The sequence below is a fragment of the Mesocricetus auratus genome, unplaced genomic scaffold (genome assembly GCF_017639785.1).
Source record: "Mesocricetus auratus isolate SY011 unplaced genomic scaffold, BCM_Maur_2.0 Super-Scaffold_100003, whole genome shotgun sequence".
In the NCBI taxonomy this organism is placed as follows: domain Eukaryota; kingdom Metazoa; phylum Chordata; class Mammalia; order Rodentia; family Cricetidae; genus Mesocricetus; species Mesocricetus auratus.
The window spans coordinates 92,432,246-92,449,161 of NW_024429188.1; the positions used below are offsets into that span (position 1 = coordinate 92,432,246).

The 16,916-nt window shown below is 42.2% G+C and overlaps 1 protein-coding gene across 3 annotated transcripts in view; it reads right to left on the reverse strand.

Moving 5' to 3' along the window:
- Thoc2 (THO complex 2) overlaps window positions 1–10,486 on the reverse strand; it is a 109,636-nt gene extending 99,150 nt beyond the window's left edge. For all 3 annotated transcript variants that reach the window (XM_005076823.4, XM_040744563.1, XM_021231036.2), the window contains exon 1: window positions 10,371–10,486. In XM_005076823.4, coding sequence (XP_005076880.1) covers window positions 10,371–10,441 — 71 coding nt within the window. In that variant the 5' untranslated portion in view covers window positions 10,442–10,486. The remainder of the gene's footprint in view (window positions 1–10,370) is intronic.
- Window positions 10,487–16,916: the final 6,430 nt, after the last annotated feature.

The following is a 16,916-nucleotide window of genomic DNA, read 5'->3' on the forward strand; positions in this document are numbered from 1 at the left end:
TGTCTTTGAACTCACAGAGGTCTGCCTGTCCCTGCCTTCTGAGTGCTGTGATTAAAGACATGCACCACCAAGCCCAGCCATGCCAACCTTTTAAAGGAAGAGAACCAATGAATTCCTATTACAAGAGTTTATTTCTTTCTCTTAGAAGAATCTCATGAGTACTGTATTTATACCATTTCCACCCTACTCTTTCTTACCTCCAACTCCTGCACCCCCTCCATTGCACCCTCTCTAATTTATGAGTTGGTTGAGCATGGCCCTGGCATGTGCAAAGCCCAGAGTTCAATCCTCAGCACTGGAGAACAAAGCTTACAGATTGTGTTTTTATATCCTACCTTATGCTAATGATGGCACCATCATTTACAGAAATTATCTATGCTGAAATTATAGAAATTATCTATTAACACACCTCTACACCCTGCCATTCTGTTTCATATATTCTGATACTCCGTTTATAGATTAGAAAAAGCCAACAAAAGAAACATATGCTGGTCCACAGTTCACTTACAAATTGTTTTTCTTTGCTGTTGTGCTACTGAGGATTGAACCTAGGGCCTTGCATAACCTAGGCAAGGACTCTTATCAGTAACATGTATCCTCTTCTGTTTTCTTTTTCTTTTGACAGTCTGGCCAAGTTTATCAAGCTAGTCTTGAAGTCACTCTGTAGCCCAGACAAACCATATACTATGATTCTCCTGCCTCAAGTAACACCAATCCCAGCTACAAAATTATTTTCAAAATTAAGAATAAAAGGCAAATGAAAAACAATTACTAATTAAATCTGCATAAAATTTAAAAATCCCATTATAAATTTTTTACCATTTACCACCTATTAAAATGTATTCAACTAGTAAAGAATATCAGACAGGGTTAGCAAGATGGCTCAGTGGAATAAGAGTCTGTCTCAAAATAAAACTGCCAGTAGAGAGAATGCTTTCATGTTCGGAGTTCAAAGGAAAAACACATATCTTAGGCAGCAGTTCTCAACCTATGGGTCTTGACTGACCCTCCTAAGACTTGTATATTAGATACCCTGCACATCAGATATTTATGTTGCGATTCATAACAGTAGCAGGATTACAGTTTTGAAGCAGCAGCAAAATATGGTTGGGGTCATCACAACATGAGAAAGTGTACTAAAGTGGTTACAGCATTAGGAAGGTTGAGATCCACCTCAGATTATGAGATGAAGGATATGCCAATCACCCTGATCTAAAGATTACACAATGTATACATGTATTATTTTTGAAGGTCTTTTGGGTTTGGGTTTTTTGAAACAAAGTTCACATAACCCAAGCTAACCTAAAACTCATTAGGCAGCTGAAGTTGGCAATGAACTTCTGATCCTCCTGTCTCCACCTTCCAAATGTTGGCAGTAGTTGGTCTTGTATGCATGTACAGAAAACTCACTTTGGGCTGAGGATGTGGCTGGCTCCGCTGACCGAGTGATCACTTAGCATGCATAAGCTTTGGATTTGATTCCCAGAAGCACACAAACCTGGTATGGTGACACACACCTGTAATTCCAGAGCTTGAGACAGTAGCAGGAAGATGAGAAATTCAAGGTCAACCTGAGCTCTAACAGTAAGCTTGAGGCTAGCCTGGAATGCATGATATGTTGAAGGAAAAGTAGGAGAGGAGAAAAAAGAAATTGGAGCCAGCTGCAGACCTTCATGCACTTGAAATCCCAAGCCCTTGAAATACTGAGGCAGGGTTCAAGGCCAGTGTGGAAAGTAAAAGCCTGCCTCAAAAGGGGAGGGTACAGATTTTTTCTCCTTCTTATGACAAATGCATTTGTTCCCCCACATTTCTGACATCTTCATGTTCTGCTCTTTCAGCAATATTAACACATGTGTCTTTTTCAATAAGCCTTCCAGCAATTTAGGAAGGATTGTGTCAGTGTTCCACACTCCTACCTATGGCACAGTCATCATTACATAAGAAATAATTGAAATATCATTCTATATTATTCAGTCACTAGGCCACAGGCACATTTATTAGCCTGCAGATGATATTGTCATTGTAAGCTATTAATTAGCACCTCGAAGATTTGCTCAACTTGTGTACAAAATCATTGTTTATCACATTCAGGCAATCCACTTACACAACAGATATGTGTGTTGCCTTACTATAAAATGGGAATTCTTTATACACTGAAAAACCAAAAACAACCAGTAAAATATTTCCCACGATAGGAACTGCAGCCAACAGTGATCTGAATGCTTGTAATTCTGGAACTTAGAATCTGAGACAAAAGAAAATGGAAAGTTCAAGGCAGACAGACCTAGGATATAGGAGTACCCTGTCTCAAAAATTTTTTCAGGTATAGATTTAACTATGTTCTTCCTAAGCAATTCATTGATAGTAGACCAGTAAGTATACTCATAAGTAATTGGTTCTGAACATTGCATGTGTCTTACTGTCTTGTCTGTCAAACATTTCTAGTAAACCAACCTACATTACAGAAGAATGACAAACAAAATGACCTCGAATAATTGCCCATTCTAATATGACCTTAAAATAGTTCTATCTCAGTTCAAAAATCAGTATTATTTTACTCTCTTAATATTTGAGTTTTTCCACTTTTCAAATATTTTTGTGCTGTTACGGAAATGCTGCCTCAACTCCCTTCAAACAAGGACAGAAATTTACTTTCTGTCAAAGATCTGTGAAATATGAATGAAATGAGCTATGTTCTTCTAATGATTTCAGAAGTATATCGTGAATGCTTAACATGAATATTTAGCTTTTCATCTTACTTACTCCCCATTTTTTCAGCCAAAAGGAAACACAAACAAGCCTGAATTACTTGCGCTCACAGCTTGCAAGCTTGCTTCACATATAAAAGACTGATGCTCATCTGTGCTTCACTTAGGTTTTTGTTTTAAAGAAAGGTTAAATTTGTTTAAGCAAAGTGCTTTCTCTATTATCAATGCTGTATCAAAAATATTACCCTCAAAAATGAATACTAGGACAAAACCATTTTACCTTGTGGAAAATGCACTCACAAAGAAAGCAAGAAATGTTACAAAAGGCAAATTAACAAAAGCTCTACCCTCATAAGTAGGAAAAATCAGTTACATTAATGGCACTCACTGTATTTCAGCATTATAAAATAACTTAGCAAACAAAAAGAAACAACTTAATAACTTTCTAATGTTGTATCAACATTTTCTGATGAATATTTCTATTACCAGAAAAACAGACCAAGATTTATATTTAGTCCATAAATACAAGTTAAAATAGAAAATTAAGTTAGAAAAGGTTTCAGAGCCTGAGATGCAGTACCGTTATTAGAGTGCTTGCCAATGTATGAGGCCCAGGTTTGATCCCCATTGCCACCTAAACTAGGTGTGATATCATACCTAACCCTTGCACTTGAGAAGTAAAGGCAGATCAGAAATTCAAGGTCATCCTTGACATCTTGTCTCAAAAAAAATGTTTTTTGGGGGCTGGGGACCAAGCACTTAGGACACTAAAGTAGGAGAATTAGCAGGAGTTCTAGGCCAACTTGAACTACGCAAGTTCCAGGCATACCCAAGTTCCTTAAGAATTACTGAATAAAACAATTACTTTCATGGGTTCTCTACTGTCCTGATACTTGGGGAAAAAACATGTTACAAATTTTAGTTTTTTAAAGATTTAAGATTTCTTTTTGGTATATGCATGTGTGTTAAGTGTGTGTATGTGTGTGCACAATGTGCATGCATGCAGGAACCTGCAAAATTAGAAGAGTCACGAACTCCTGAAAATATAGTATGAGCAGTTGCAGGCCCCCATCCTAGCACTGGAATCCCAGGTCCTTAGGGCAGTAAGTGTTCTTAACTGCTGAGATCCCTCTTCAGTCCCTACAGATTACTTTTGCTAGTTTTAATTATGTGTATGTGTGTCTTTGAGTGTGTGCATATCATGTACAGGTTTCCAAGGATGCTAGAGGTGATGGATTCCTTTGCAGCTGGAGTTATCACTTGAAACTGGTCACCCAACATGGACAATGGGAATAAAACTCTGGTTCTGTGGAAGAGCAATCCATGTTCTCACACTGAGCCATTTCTCTAGCCCTAGAAGTTCTATAATTATCATCTAAAAATATATTTGGTGGGCCAGAGAGGTGTCTTAGAGGGTAAAGGGACTTGCTGCTAAGCCTGATGACCTGAATTCAATCCCCTAGTCCCACATAGTAGAAGGGAAAAACCGCAAACTACAACAAATTATCTTCTGACCTCCATCCTAGCATGCACAATTGCACAAATACACACACACACACACACACACACACAAATTTTAAAATGTTAAAAAAACTGACAACTTTAAATATACATATATATACTTATACATACATAAAATCTCCAGAAACTAATAGTATATAGTATATGAGGGATGGACTGTTTTGATAGACAAAAGTTATTTTACTTTTCTGCTTTATTACCTAACAAAGCTTATTCTTCAAAGCTAAGATCTTCTAATAGATAGCTGGTTTTCATGGAGCAAAATTACACATTTTCCCCCTTAAAAGCTCTGGCAGTCAAGCCGGGCAGTGGTGGCACATGCCTTTAATCCCAGCAATCGGGAGGCAGAGGCAGGCGGATCTCTGTGAGTTCGAGACCAGCCTGGTCTACACAGCGAGTTCCAGGACAGCCTCCAAAGTCACAGAGAAACCCTGTCTCAAAAAAACCAAAAAAAAAGCTCTGGCGATCATTAATTTGAAAGAATGCAAGAGTTATGGAAGGGTTTGAAAGGAGGAAAGGGAAAGGGAAATGATGTAATCACATTATAAAAGAAACAATCTTTTCAAAGCTCTGGTAGTCCCTATAGTGGTGGACACAGGAAAAAAAAAGGTTTTTAAGACACCAGAAAAAGATTACAGTTGTTAGCTGGACAGTTGTCAGGAAAAGTGCAGGTTACTTATACATGAAGTCTAACAGTCTGAGACAGAAACAATGATGATCTACAGTCAGAAGTTACTACTGCAGCTTACATAGGAAGCCCCTCTTGTTTAGGACTGCCACAGGCACGTTTTGCAAAAAACTACTACTATTGATTAATGCAGTCGAATGTCAATTAGATGTACATTCCTAAGGTCTCTGCCTTAGCATTGTCTTTACATTACACCAGATATACTGCCCTTCTGATTGTGGTAGTGGTACCAGGAATTTAAAAAGTAAGGAATATTTCACTAAGAAAATAAAATGCCCCCACACAGTTAGTGTTGGGTTTTGTTATTGCTGCTGCTGTTTTGGTATGGTTTTATTTTCCCTTTTTCAGTGCTGAGGATCAAAGCCAGGGACTCTGAGCATGCTATGCAAATTGCTTCACCTCTGAACTTATGTCCAGTAGCATCATGCTGCTTTTAGCACTACAGACACTAACTCTCACAATAACTATATAGTGGTAACATGGTCCAGATAAGAAAAACTTGGCAATCTCATGAAACACAACTTTTAAAAACACACTTTACAAAGCTGGACAGTGATTGTATACAACTTTAGTCCAAGCACTTGGGAGGAGGGGGGCAAGCAGATCTCTGAGTTCAAGGCCAGCCTGAGTTCCAAGATAGCCAGGATTATACAGACAGACCCTGATCAAGAAAAACAAAACACTTAAAAGACACACTTTAAAAAAATCTTATCAGGACTGGAAAGTACTTGCTGCTCTTTTTTAAAGAATAATCAGCTATGCGTGGTGGCACATGTCTGTGATCGTAACACTCAGGAGGCTGAAGCAGGAAGATAATGAATTCAAGGTCACCCTGGGCTATAATAGACCTCATCTCAAAAACACAAAAAACATATAAAATTATTAAATGAAAAGGGAAACTCCACCTAAGAAATAATTTTATATATGGTCATACTCCAAAAACCTTTTTCCAATTGCTGTTTTAGATGTAAGAGACTGTTTCCAAACAAAGAATTTTTTGCCGTATAGTTTCATTACCATTTGCTTTAACAAAATGAAAATGCTAATATCTATAACTTGATTTTTTTTGAAACAGGGTTTCTCTGTGTAGTAGTTCTGGCTATCCTGGAACTTGCTTTGTAGATCAGGCTGGTCTTGAACTCACTGAGATCAGTCTGCTTCTGCCTCTCAAATGCTGGGATTAAAGGCGTGCACCACCAACACCCAGATGTTTTAAACCCTATCAGATTAAACTATATGAAACAAAGTTTGTACAAAAGGAAAAGAAGTCAAATAAATGAAAACGAAGTACAGGATGATGAAGCTTTTAAAATATTTAAATAGTATTTTTTTATTTCATTATGGCAGGGCCTCATAGTGCAGGCCTATAACCCCTTCCACTTGAAAGGTTTAAATGGGAAAGTTTCATGTTCATTGTTGGCCTAGGCAATTTAACAAGACCCTGTCTCAAAATAGAAGATTAAAGGGCTGAAGATGTAATTCCGTTGGTACAGCACTTGCCTTAGTATGCCTTATGGTCTGGGTTCAATCCCAGTACTCCATAAACCAGGTATGGCACACCTATAACTCCAGCACTTGGGAAATAGAGGGAAAAATCATAAAATCAAGGTCATTCTCAGTTATACAGCAGTTCAAAGCCAGCTTGGAAAACATAAGACACTGTGTTTAACAAAGGAAGCAGCAGTAGCAGTATAGTAGCAACTATAGCCACAGCTACAGCCACACAGTCACAACCACAGATGCCACCAACCTCATAGTGGTAGGGCATGCTTAATCCTAGCACTCAGGAAGAGGATCTCTGTGAGTTTGAGGCCAGCCTGGTCTACAGAGTGAGTTCCAGGACAGCCAGGGCTGCTACACAGAGAAACCCTGTCTGAGGTGGGGGAAAGGAAAAATACAAAGCAGGCTGGACATAAGGGAAAATGAAATCGTGACATTTGCAGGAAAACAGATTACCTAGACTAATAAAGACAAATACCATGTTTTTAAGTGTACATATAGATATGCATAGGCAATGGAAGTGGGAAGAGACGAGAGAGGAGAGACCTTAAAAGAAAGAAACGGGTAGATTAAGAACAGGTAATGAGCCGGTGGTAATGCACACCTTCATTCCCAGCACTTGGGAGGCAGAGGCAGGCGGATCTCTGTGAGTTCAAGGCCAACTTGGTATACAAGAACTAGTTCCAGGACAGCCTCCAAAGTCACAGAGAAACCCTGTCTCAAAAAACAAAAAAAAAGTAGGTAATGGAGGCCAGCCACGGTAGTATATGCCTTTAATCCCAGCACTTACCAGCCTGATCTACAAAGTGAGTTCCAGGCCAGCCATGGCTACATAGTGAGACCTTGTCTCAAATTGAAAAGAAAAAAAGAGTAGATAATGGAATATATGAGACATAAAAGCAAACAGCAGGACTAATCAGGAGGAGAAAGGTGACCAGCAAGAGGTAGGTAGAAGAAAGTAGCAGGAAGGAAGTCAGCAAATTAAAGTATGCCAGATGTGTGCATGAAAGGCCAGAATACAGTCTGTTGCTCTTATACTAATGTAAAGAGTTTTGCAAAGGGTTGGAGATATAACTCAGTAGTAGTACTTGCCTAGTATGTACAAGGCTTCTAGGTTCATCTACCACTAAGGCAAAACTTAAATAAAATATTTCATTATACAGCCTCAGTTTTTAGATATTTTTAGTTGTATGAGTGTGTGTGTGTGTGTGTGTGTGTGTGTGTGTGTGTGTGTAAAATACAGGTACCTGAAGAGGTGAGAGGTGTAGATCCCCTGGAGCTGGAGTTACAGGTAACTGAACCATCAGATAGGCGTTTTGAGAACTGAACTCATCCTCTAGAAGCACAGTAAGCACTCCAAACCTCCTGAGACATCTCTCCAATCTACGTAGCATTAATTTTCTTTTGGTTTTTGTTGTTTTCTTTGAGAAAAGGTTTCACTATGTAGCCCCTGCTGACCTCAAACTCATGGGACTCCTCTCTCATCCTCCCAAGTGCTAGGATTACAGGTGTTAGCCAGCACACCCAATTATGCCTTCCAACTTTAAATTCTCAGCTAGTTTAGTGGTACATGCCTACAATCTTAGCACCCACAAGAGGATTATAAAGTCAAGGTCTGCATGGGCTACAAGGTCATTGTGTCAAAAAATGAGATAAATCCTCTTAATATAACGAGAATGTTATATACTTATATAATCATTAAGCTGATCACACTGATTTGCATCTACTATAATTCAAACCACATTCCACAAGCTATGCAATAAAATACACACATGAAAATCCTAAAGTACAGTTTTTAAGTAGCTCTTTTGACACTAGGTAGCATGGATCATGTAAAAATACATAAACTCAAAATTCCATTTTAACTAGATATTCTTGACTTCACATATCACTTAAGTTTTTCTCCGAACATTACCAGTCAGAAGTAAAGCAGACAGAACTCGTCCTGTTCCTAATATTCATTTTAAGATGGAAGCAAACATTAAACTGTTAAAAAAACAGCTGTGGTTGTAGCTCAATGATGGAGCACTTACTACCAAACACACACACACACACACACACACACACACACACACACACACACACACACACACACGAAATCCACCTGGAGGAGGAAGCTGAGCAGCCTGCAAACGTGACCGTCCATAATGAATACATAGGTTTTAGAAGTAAACAACGATGAACTGGATTATTTGTTTGGGGTCGTTTAGTTGAGTTGCTTCCCATCCTGCCCTTCTTGCACTCAAGGCACCTGACAGGTACTTGTTAAAAAATTAAAAATGAATGCTTATCTAACATGTGAGACATACATACCTGTGAGTCAAGAAAGCCCTAGGGCACTATAAGTACATGCTGGAGGAGATGCTGAACCAAAAAAGAGAGAGAGAGAAAGAAAGAGACAGATGCCATTGCTTTTCTTCAAGAACCTCTGAATTTATTGGCATACAAGAGTAAATACACATGAAGACAGAGGCCAATTAATTGCTAACCAAAAAGGTAGAGCCTGTAAGTGTAAGAGCTGTCCCAAGAAGTTTAAATATCTAAAAGCTGGAATAATATTAGTTTTAATAGCTATCACTTGAGCACTTCCTATAAGCCAAGTGCTTTCTAGAGTAGAGTGCCTACTATTCCCAATTTACTCAAGGGGAAACAGTCAAAGTGGTTAAGAATTTACCAAGGTCACTCAGCTAGTTAAGTGGGCTAAGCTTATTCACACAATCCAATGCTAGGACTCACACTGTTAAAGTTTCTTGGAACAGCAAAGGGAGTTGTCGGCGGGAGTAAGTCATTTTACCAGAAGAGTAAGATCCTGCAATGCGTGTCTCGTGCTTCGTGCTTTGTTGGAAGTAACAAAGTTTCAAAGATTCCTATCTTCTCGCTAGCAACTGGGAACCTGACACTGGACTGGAGTGGAGGAGTGAACAACCCAAACAGCTAAAAAGAATGAATCGCATTGAAGATGGTCTACTAAGCTTCCAAAGCGATTCAGAAGAATAAATCAAAACTTTTTTTTTCCTTTTTCAAATCTATGGCCAATTTTGCTGTTTAAACGGGGAGTGGGGGTGGTGTGGCTACTTGGGAAGGGAAAACCTCTACCGTGGCAAATTACCAGGAGGGGGTTCCAAGATAAGTCTACGACTTAAAGGAAAAAAAATATCCTAAAGTACTAAAAAAGCTTTGAGGGGGACCCGGAATTAGCTACCGTTCTACGCCAAAATGGGAGTTTCATCAACACTTGATGATGAAAAGTTGAATCCAACCCGAAACCACTCGGGGGTGACATGCCGGTAGGGACTTGGCAAAAGCGGCAATCCCTGCCACACTTCCCCCAAGGACCGCAGGGCCAGGGCAGTGCAAGCTGGCGCTCCCCTAGAAACCAGAGGTGCTAAGCCTGGCTGTCCCCGAAGCCCCGTGCTCCTCCGCCACTGGCGCCTAGAATCGGAGAGAGTTCGGAACAGTTCGCCCTCCTAAGACTTGGGGCTTAGGAGAGGCCGGGCGCCAAACTGCGGGAGTCGCTTTAGGTGCAGAGTGATGAAATGGGACAGAGAGAAAAATGTCCAAGTATGGACCCAACAGCCCCGGGCGCGAACCCACGGAGAGAAAGGCAGCTAAGTGAGCTGAGGCAAAACGAAAGAGACAGACAAAAAGAGTCAGAGCAGGAGCACAGGGGGACCTGAGGGGGACAAGACGGAAGTTCTGCTTAGAGACCAAAAGGAAGCAAGGCTCCGGTGGACCGCGGGGCTTTCGGGGAGGTCGGGGAAGCGAGGCGCTCGGTGGAGGCTACCGGCTCCGCTCGTCCCGCAGTTCGAAACTCCTAACCAACCATCCCCAATCGCCGCCCGGGTGGGGGAGGGGGCGCCGCTCCTCCCCCCGGCCCCTGCACCCCACTTCTGAATGTAGCCAACGCCCCGGCCTCAGCTCACCCAGCGCCCGCCCCAGGCCCGAACACTCACAATTCGCCTCTCCCTGATTTCTCCCAGTTCTTTATCCACTCTGCGGGAACCACCACAGCCGCGGCCGCCATCTTCCCCTCACTAGTAACAGTGGCCCGGATGTGTAGCTCGCTCGCGAGGGGTCAAAGGGGAGCACCGCCCACAGGGAGTGACGGAAGCTGGGAGTTCGGTTTTAGATTTCCCGCCCCACCTACCTCCCCACCCAGCGGAAGCCCCAGGCCTGGCTCACAAAGAGGTAGCGGGCGCTGGTGGTCCTTTTCGCTAATACCTGCCCGGACCGCGCCCTCCACAGCCTCCTTCGCGGTTTACTTCCCTTTGGAATAAAAAAGAAAAAAAAATGTCAGGCTGGGACCGCTGGGAGCCTTCATGATCTCCTGTAATATCTACCCCAAGCCACTAATTTAAACTCGTAATTTTTCAAACGCTCGGTATGGTAGGCATTGGAGGTACGGAAACTGTTAAGGCATGAATGACATGACCCTCTGGAAAAGAGGAACATGTGCCTAAGAAATAGCTCAACTAACTTCTGACAGAATTGTCACGGAGAGGGCAACAATACGTAGTATGACAAGTAACGTGCTCTCATAATGGATAAAAGGTCGCCCTGGGAAATGTATGATCCCTAAATTCTGACTCCTTACTTTAGCTGTCAAACTAGCAAGTATTAGCATAATGAGAAACGATTTTTTGCAGTCTCAAAATCTCTCCACAAAATATTTGTTATTACAAAGGAAAAACGTTACGGCAGGGAAATATAGAAAATATCACCCTGTGTTGGTGAAAACAAATTTGGCCAGGGTTGGAGATATAGCTCGGGTCTAGTGCACTTGCCTACATTGAACCACTGGATAAAAACGACTAAATTATCTCAGAAATATGAGAAGCGAACCAGACACACAGGATTACACGGATATAATTCCAACAATCAGGAGCCTGAGGCAGGAGCATAGCTACTTCCCAAAACCAGCCTGAAAATGGACATCATGGGACTGCCAATGATGTGCCAGAAAAAAAAACTAACCAACTTTTTTGAATTGTTAATGCCCAAATTTTATGCATTAATTTGATATTGTAGGGGCAGGAGACATAGCCATTATTGAGGGACAGTCTACAAAATCACTGACTTGCATTCTTCAAAATTGTCAAGCTCATAGGAGATAGTAATTCTTCAACATTTATGGAAGACTGGAAGCAGATGCAGAAGAATCTCTGTGATTTCAAAGCCAACCTCACATACATAGCAAGCTCCAGGTCAGTCAAGGCAGAGACTATCTTTTAAAAAAATATTAATGGAGACAAAATATATAAAAGATTTCCCCAAATTTTTTCTTTTGCAATAAAGGGTATTACTGAATAGAGATCTACTGGTTGGACGTGGGGCAAGTGGGCATGAGAAATTGAGGGATCTGTTAGGGTGTGCGGAGAGAGAGAGTGCTGACACAGAGGACTGCAAAGGCTTTATGGGAAGCTTATGAGAGAATCTACAAGGATGGCCCCAGCTAAGAGTCCTGACAGCAGTTCGTGCACAGCCTGAACTGGCGTTCCCCTGTGATAGGATTGGTGACATGCTCCCACTCCTGTTGTCATCAGAGAACCTTCATCCAGTGACTAATGAGGCAGATTCAGAGACCCACGGCCAAACATTGGACCAAGCTCCAGGAACTCCTGTTGAGGAGAGGGAGGAGGGATTGTAGGAAACAGGGGGGTCAGGGACATAGAAGGAAAACCCACAGAAATGGCTAGCCTGGCTACGAGAACTCACAGAGTCTGGACCAACAATCAGAGAGCCTGCGTGGGACAGACGCAGACCCTTTGCAGATGTGACAGTTATGTAGCTTGGTCTGTTTGTGGGACTTCTAGCAATGGGAGCAGGGGCTGTCCCTGGGGCTTTGGCTAGCTGACTCTTAGGAACCTATTTCTCATGCTGGATTGCCTTGCCCAGCCTGAATACAGGGCGAGGGGGCAGCTTGATATTGTAGGGAAAGGGGCCAGCCAAAGAAACACACCCTGAGCAGAGCCAAAGAAACAAACGTTGGCCATGCAACCAGAACTAAAGAAATGTACCGTGACCCTGAAACCAGTGCCAAAAGAACACACTTTGGCCCTGGAATCAGAGCCAGTGAAAGAAATATACATACTTGCCCTAAAATTAGAGCCAAAAGGCTAAAAAGGACCAGAGAAAGAAACACACTTTGGCCCAGAAACCAGAGCCAAATCTGACCCTAACCCTGTGCAGAAAACTAGCCAATCCCTGAGCAGGAGATTAAAATCTGACCAAAATCCCCACCCTGGAAAATTCCACGCCCCCCCCAGAAGCCCTATATAAACCCTGTGTCTGTTCAGCTTGTGGCTGTTCCTGTTACCTGGCTGTCCTTTGCCACTCTGGTAGAGGGCAGCCACTCTCCTGGATTCTTCCCTCCCAATAAACCCCTTGAATGAGCTTTGGGTGAAGACCTCCTTTTGCAGCGGAGCAGAGAAGACCCTGGGCAGAGCAGAGCGAGCTGGGCTGTAACACTTCTGCAGGGGAAACCTTCCCCTGGCAGAGCAGACTTGTTACACTCCACTGTCCACTCTCCCAGGAACAAAGCTGAACTGTAGCAACTTTGCCCAGCTGGAAGACCCTCTCCTGCTGGAGCAGAACGGATACACTGGGGAAGCCTTTCCCGAGACAGGGCTGTAAGCCGCTACGCTTACTGAGGCCTGTGGTAGTCCTTGGCTCCCAAGCTCCAGGATACAACCCCCAAAATGCCTACAGATATGCCATGTTTTGCTGATGCCCATGGGAGGCCTACCCCTTTCTGAGTGAATATGCAGGACAGGTGGGTTAAGGGGGTGACAGAGGGGGAGGGAGGGGAGAGTTGCAGTTGGAATGTAAAATAAGTAAATTTTTAAAAAGAGTATTACTGGCACCATTGATTTCATTTCATTTGGATATCTGTAGGTTAAGTAATAATATTCTCTTTTTTTGGTTTTTCGAGATAGGGTCTCTGTATTGTTTTGGAGGCTGTCCTGGAACTCTCTTTGTAGACCAGGCTGGCCTCAAACTCACAGAGATCCACCTGCCTCTGCCTCCTGAGTACTGGGATTAAAGGCGTGCACCACCAACGCCCGGCTTAAGTAATAATACTTTTTTTTTGGTTTTTTTTTTTTTTGGTTTTTCGAGACAGGGTTTCTCTGTGGCTTTGGAGGCTGTCCTGGAACTCGCTTGGTAGTCCAGGCTGGTCTCGAACTCACAGAAATCCTCCTGCCTCTGCCTCCCGAGTGCTGGGATTAAAGGCGTGCGCCACCAACGCCCGGCAAGTAATAATATTCTATCATAGTTATTTTCTTGACTGAAATACTTGTACTGTAACTGTTAGAGAAAAATTCCTCTTTTAAGAAACAAGTTTTGGGGCTGGAGAGAGTTAAGAGCACTGACTGTTCTTCCAGAGGACCTGGGTTCAATTTCTAGCACCCACATGGCAGCTCACAACTGTCTGTAACTCCAGTTCCATGGGACCCAACACCCACGGCAAAACATTAATGTACATAAAATAAAAATAAACTTAAAAAAAAGAAACAAGTCTTGCCTGGAGCAATGACACAGCCCTTAAGAGCACTGGCTGCTCTTCCAGAGGACACAGGTTCAATTCCCAGAAACCAAGTGGTGATTTTTCCAAGGATCTGTATTCCAGTCCTAAAGGATAAGACACCCTCTTCTGACTTAAGATGACAGGGCACATATGTGGTACAGACTTACATTCAAACAAAACATCCATACACATAAAATAAAAATAAATAAATAGGCTGGGTGGTGATGGAACACGCCTTTAATCCCAGCATTCGGAGGTAGAGGCAAAACTCTGTGAGTTCAAGGCCAGCCTGGTCAACAAAGCAAGTTCCAGTACCACCAGGCCTATTACACAGATAAAACCTGTATTGAAAGAAAAAAGAAAAGAAATAAACAAGACTCAGTTAAGTATGGTGGCACAAGCCTGAAATCTAAGGACTCAGAGGTGAAGGCATCTTAGGGATACATAGAGAGACCCTATCTCAAAAAAAGAAAAAAGTGTCATTGAAATGACACATTTTGCAACCTATTCACAAATATGGTTTTTTTTGAGGGGGGATTAAAAGGGATTTCAAATTGAGTAAGCAAATGTAAAGTTAACAGTTTAGGAATGTGAATTGAAGGCATTTAGAATATGCTACCCAAAATATGAAATGTACACCTTTTAATATGCTGGTTATATCATAGTAGCTAGAATATCACTAAGTAGCCTGCCACAGTCTACAGAACACTGGATATACAGGCACCAGGGACCACCTTGCTTAAGAAAATGCAACAGGGAAGGACCTTCTTTGAATAACTCTGTCTGGAAGAAAAAAAACCTCTCAATTGTTCAATTGTCAAGGATCATCTCCATGGAAAACTCATTAACGAAGTAAAATCAAAATCAACAACAAAAGCAAATACAAACCTCTCTTATCATAGAAGAGAAAGCTTTAGTCAAACATTTATGAGCGTATGTAACTCCTGATTCAGATAGCTAGATATAAAACATGAAAATAGATGGGGAACTGTGTGAAGAGAGGAAGAAGTCTAAAGTGATGCAAGAGGGGGAGACAAAAGAGAGGGTAATATAGCAGATACACAGATGGTGTCTTATCAGCAGGGGTGTACTTCCAGTACAAATGGGTGGCTTTACCAGGTGTATCTGCTTATAGGGCACAGAACAGAAGCAGTCAGATGTCTGAGAATGTGAAGGGGCCACTGAGTGGACCTGGCCAATAGAAACACTGGTTACTTAGAATCCCAGAAGAGTAGTTAGAGGCAGGGACCTGAAAGCATGCAAGAGTCAATACTTTCATTCAAAAGATATGCCCCCTGGCCAACCAGACACATAGTATGGAAGCAACTTCAAGTAGGTGATGTGGTGAAATACTTTGACTTAACAGAAAAGAGCTTTTTAAGGAAATTTGCAGCCAGAAAAGTTGGCCTAAATTTATTGGACAATCCAACCACCTACCATTGAGTCATAGTCAATAGTCATTAGTAACCAATAATGACATGACAATGTGTAAAATGGTTCCCATTGATCGTGATGTTAACCTAGAGAAGATTCATCTCCTTTCATGCCTGAAGACAGTGGGTCAGAAAGTCTGACACGATGGTGAGACTCAGAGCTATATATATACCCAGTTGCTATCATCTCAACTTTGGTATTAGAAGATGCTCAAATACAACTCAAAGATGAGAACAGCTCCAAAAAGATTAAATACAGAAAGTATTCAGTGGGAAGAAATATCCTATCAGCCCAGGAGTTGAAAGAAAAAAATCAACTGGGGTGGGGTGGGTAGAACCAGGTCTGTTGAGTATGGTGCCACATACCTGAAATTCTCAGCACAACTAAGGCTGAGGCATGATTGACCTTTGGAAGTTAGCTAGAGCTACAGCAAGACGCTGGCTGACTGCAGGGCAGGGGTAAAAGGAGGTCAGTTGTCCATTTAAAATCCCTTGCTTCTCAAGGAAAACACCAAATGGTGGGTGATGATGGATGATACCAGTACAGGAGGAGGGTCTAGAGGACACGTGCAACCCAGGCTTGGGAGGGCAAGGAGTTTTCTTCTAGGAACAGGCTAAGGTCACGATGCTCATGGACACAACCAGACAAAAGAACCAAGTCTGTGGAGGTTGGAGAAATGGTTTAATTGTTAAAGTCTAGGTTCACAACCAAGAAAAAAAAAAAGGAATCATATCCATGCATGAGATCTATTTATTCCCCCTGCCCATTGAAGATCCAGAGATTATTGACTTTTTCCTCAAAACATCCTTAAGGATGAGGGTCTCAAATCAGAGCAGAAGCAGACTCAGGCTAACCAGCAGATCAGGTCCAAGGTTTTTGTTAACATGGGGGACCACAATGGCCATGTTTTTCTGGGTGTTTACTGACCCAAGGAGGTAGCCACTGACATCCAATGGGCCATCATCTTGGCCAAGCTTCCCATTATCCTGGTGTGAAGAGGTTACAGAGAGAACAAGATTGTCAAACTGTGGTGGTTTGAATGAAAATGGCTTCCAGAGGCTCATAGGGAGTGGCACTGTTGGGAGGTGTGACCTTGTTAGAGTAGGTGTGTCCTTGTTGGAGGAAGTACCTAACTGGGGACAGGCTTTGAGGTTTCAGAATCTCCAGCCAAGACCAGTGCCTCACTCTTTCTTCCTGCTGCCTGTCTATCCAGATGTAGAACTCCCAGCTACCTCTCCAGCACCATGTCTGCCTGTGTGTCACCATGCTTTCCACCATGATAATAATGGACTAAGCATCTGAACTGTAAGCCAGCCCCAATTAAATGTTTTCCTTTATAAGAGTTACTGTGGTCATGGTGTCTCTTCACAGCAATAAAACCCTAAGACAGATGCCCCACATTGCTCCATGCAAGGTGACAGGCTGTAGTGGCTCTGTGCTGGTGTATCTCATCCCTGCCCCTAAACAAACTGGCATCATCTCTGATCCTGTGCCAAAGAAGCTGCTGCTGATTTTCCAGATGTCAGTCACAGGCTCTGCT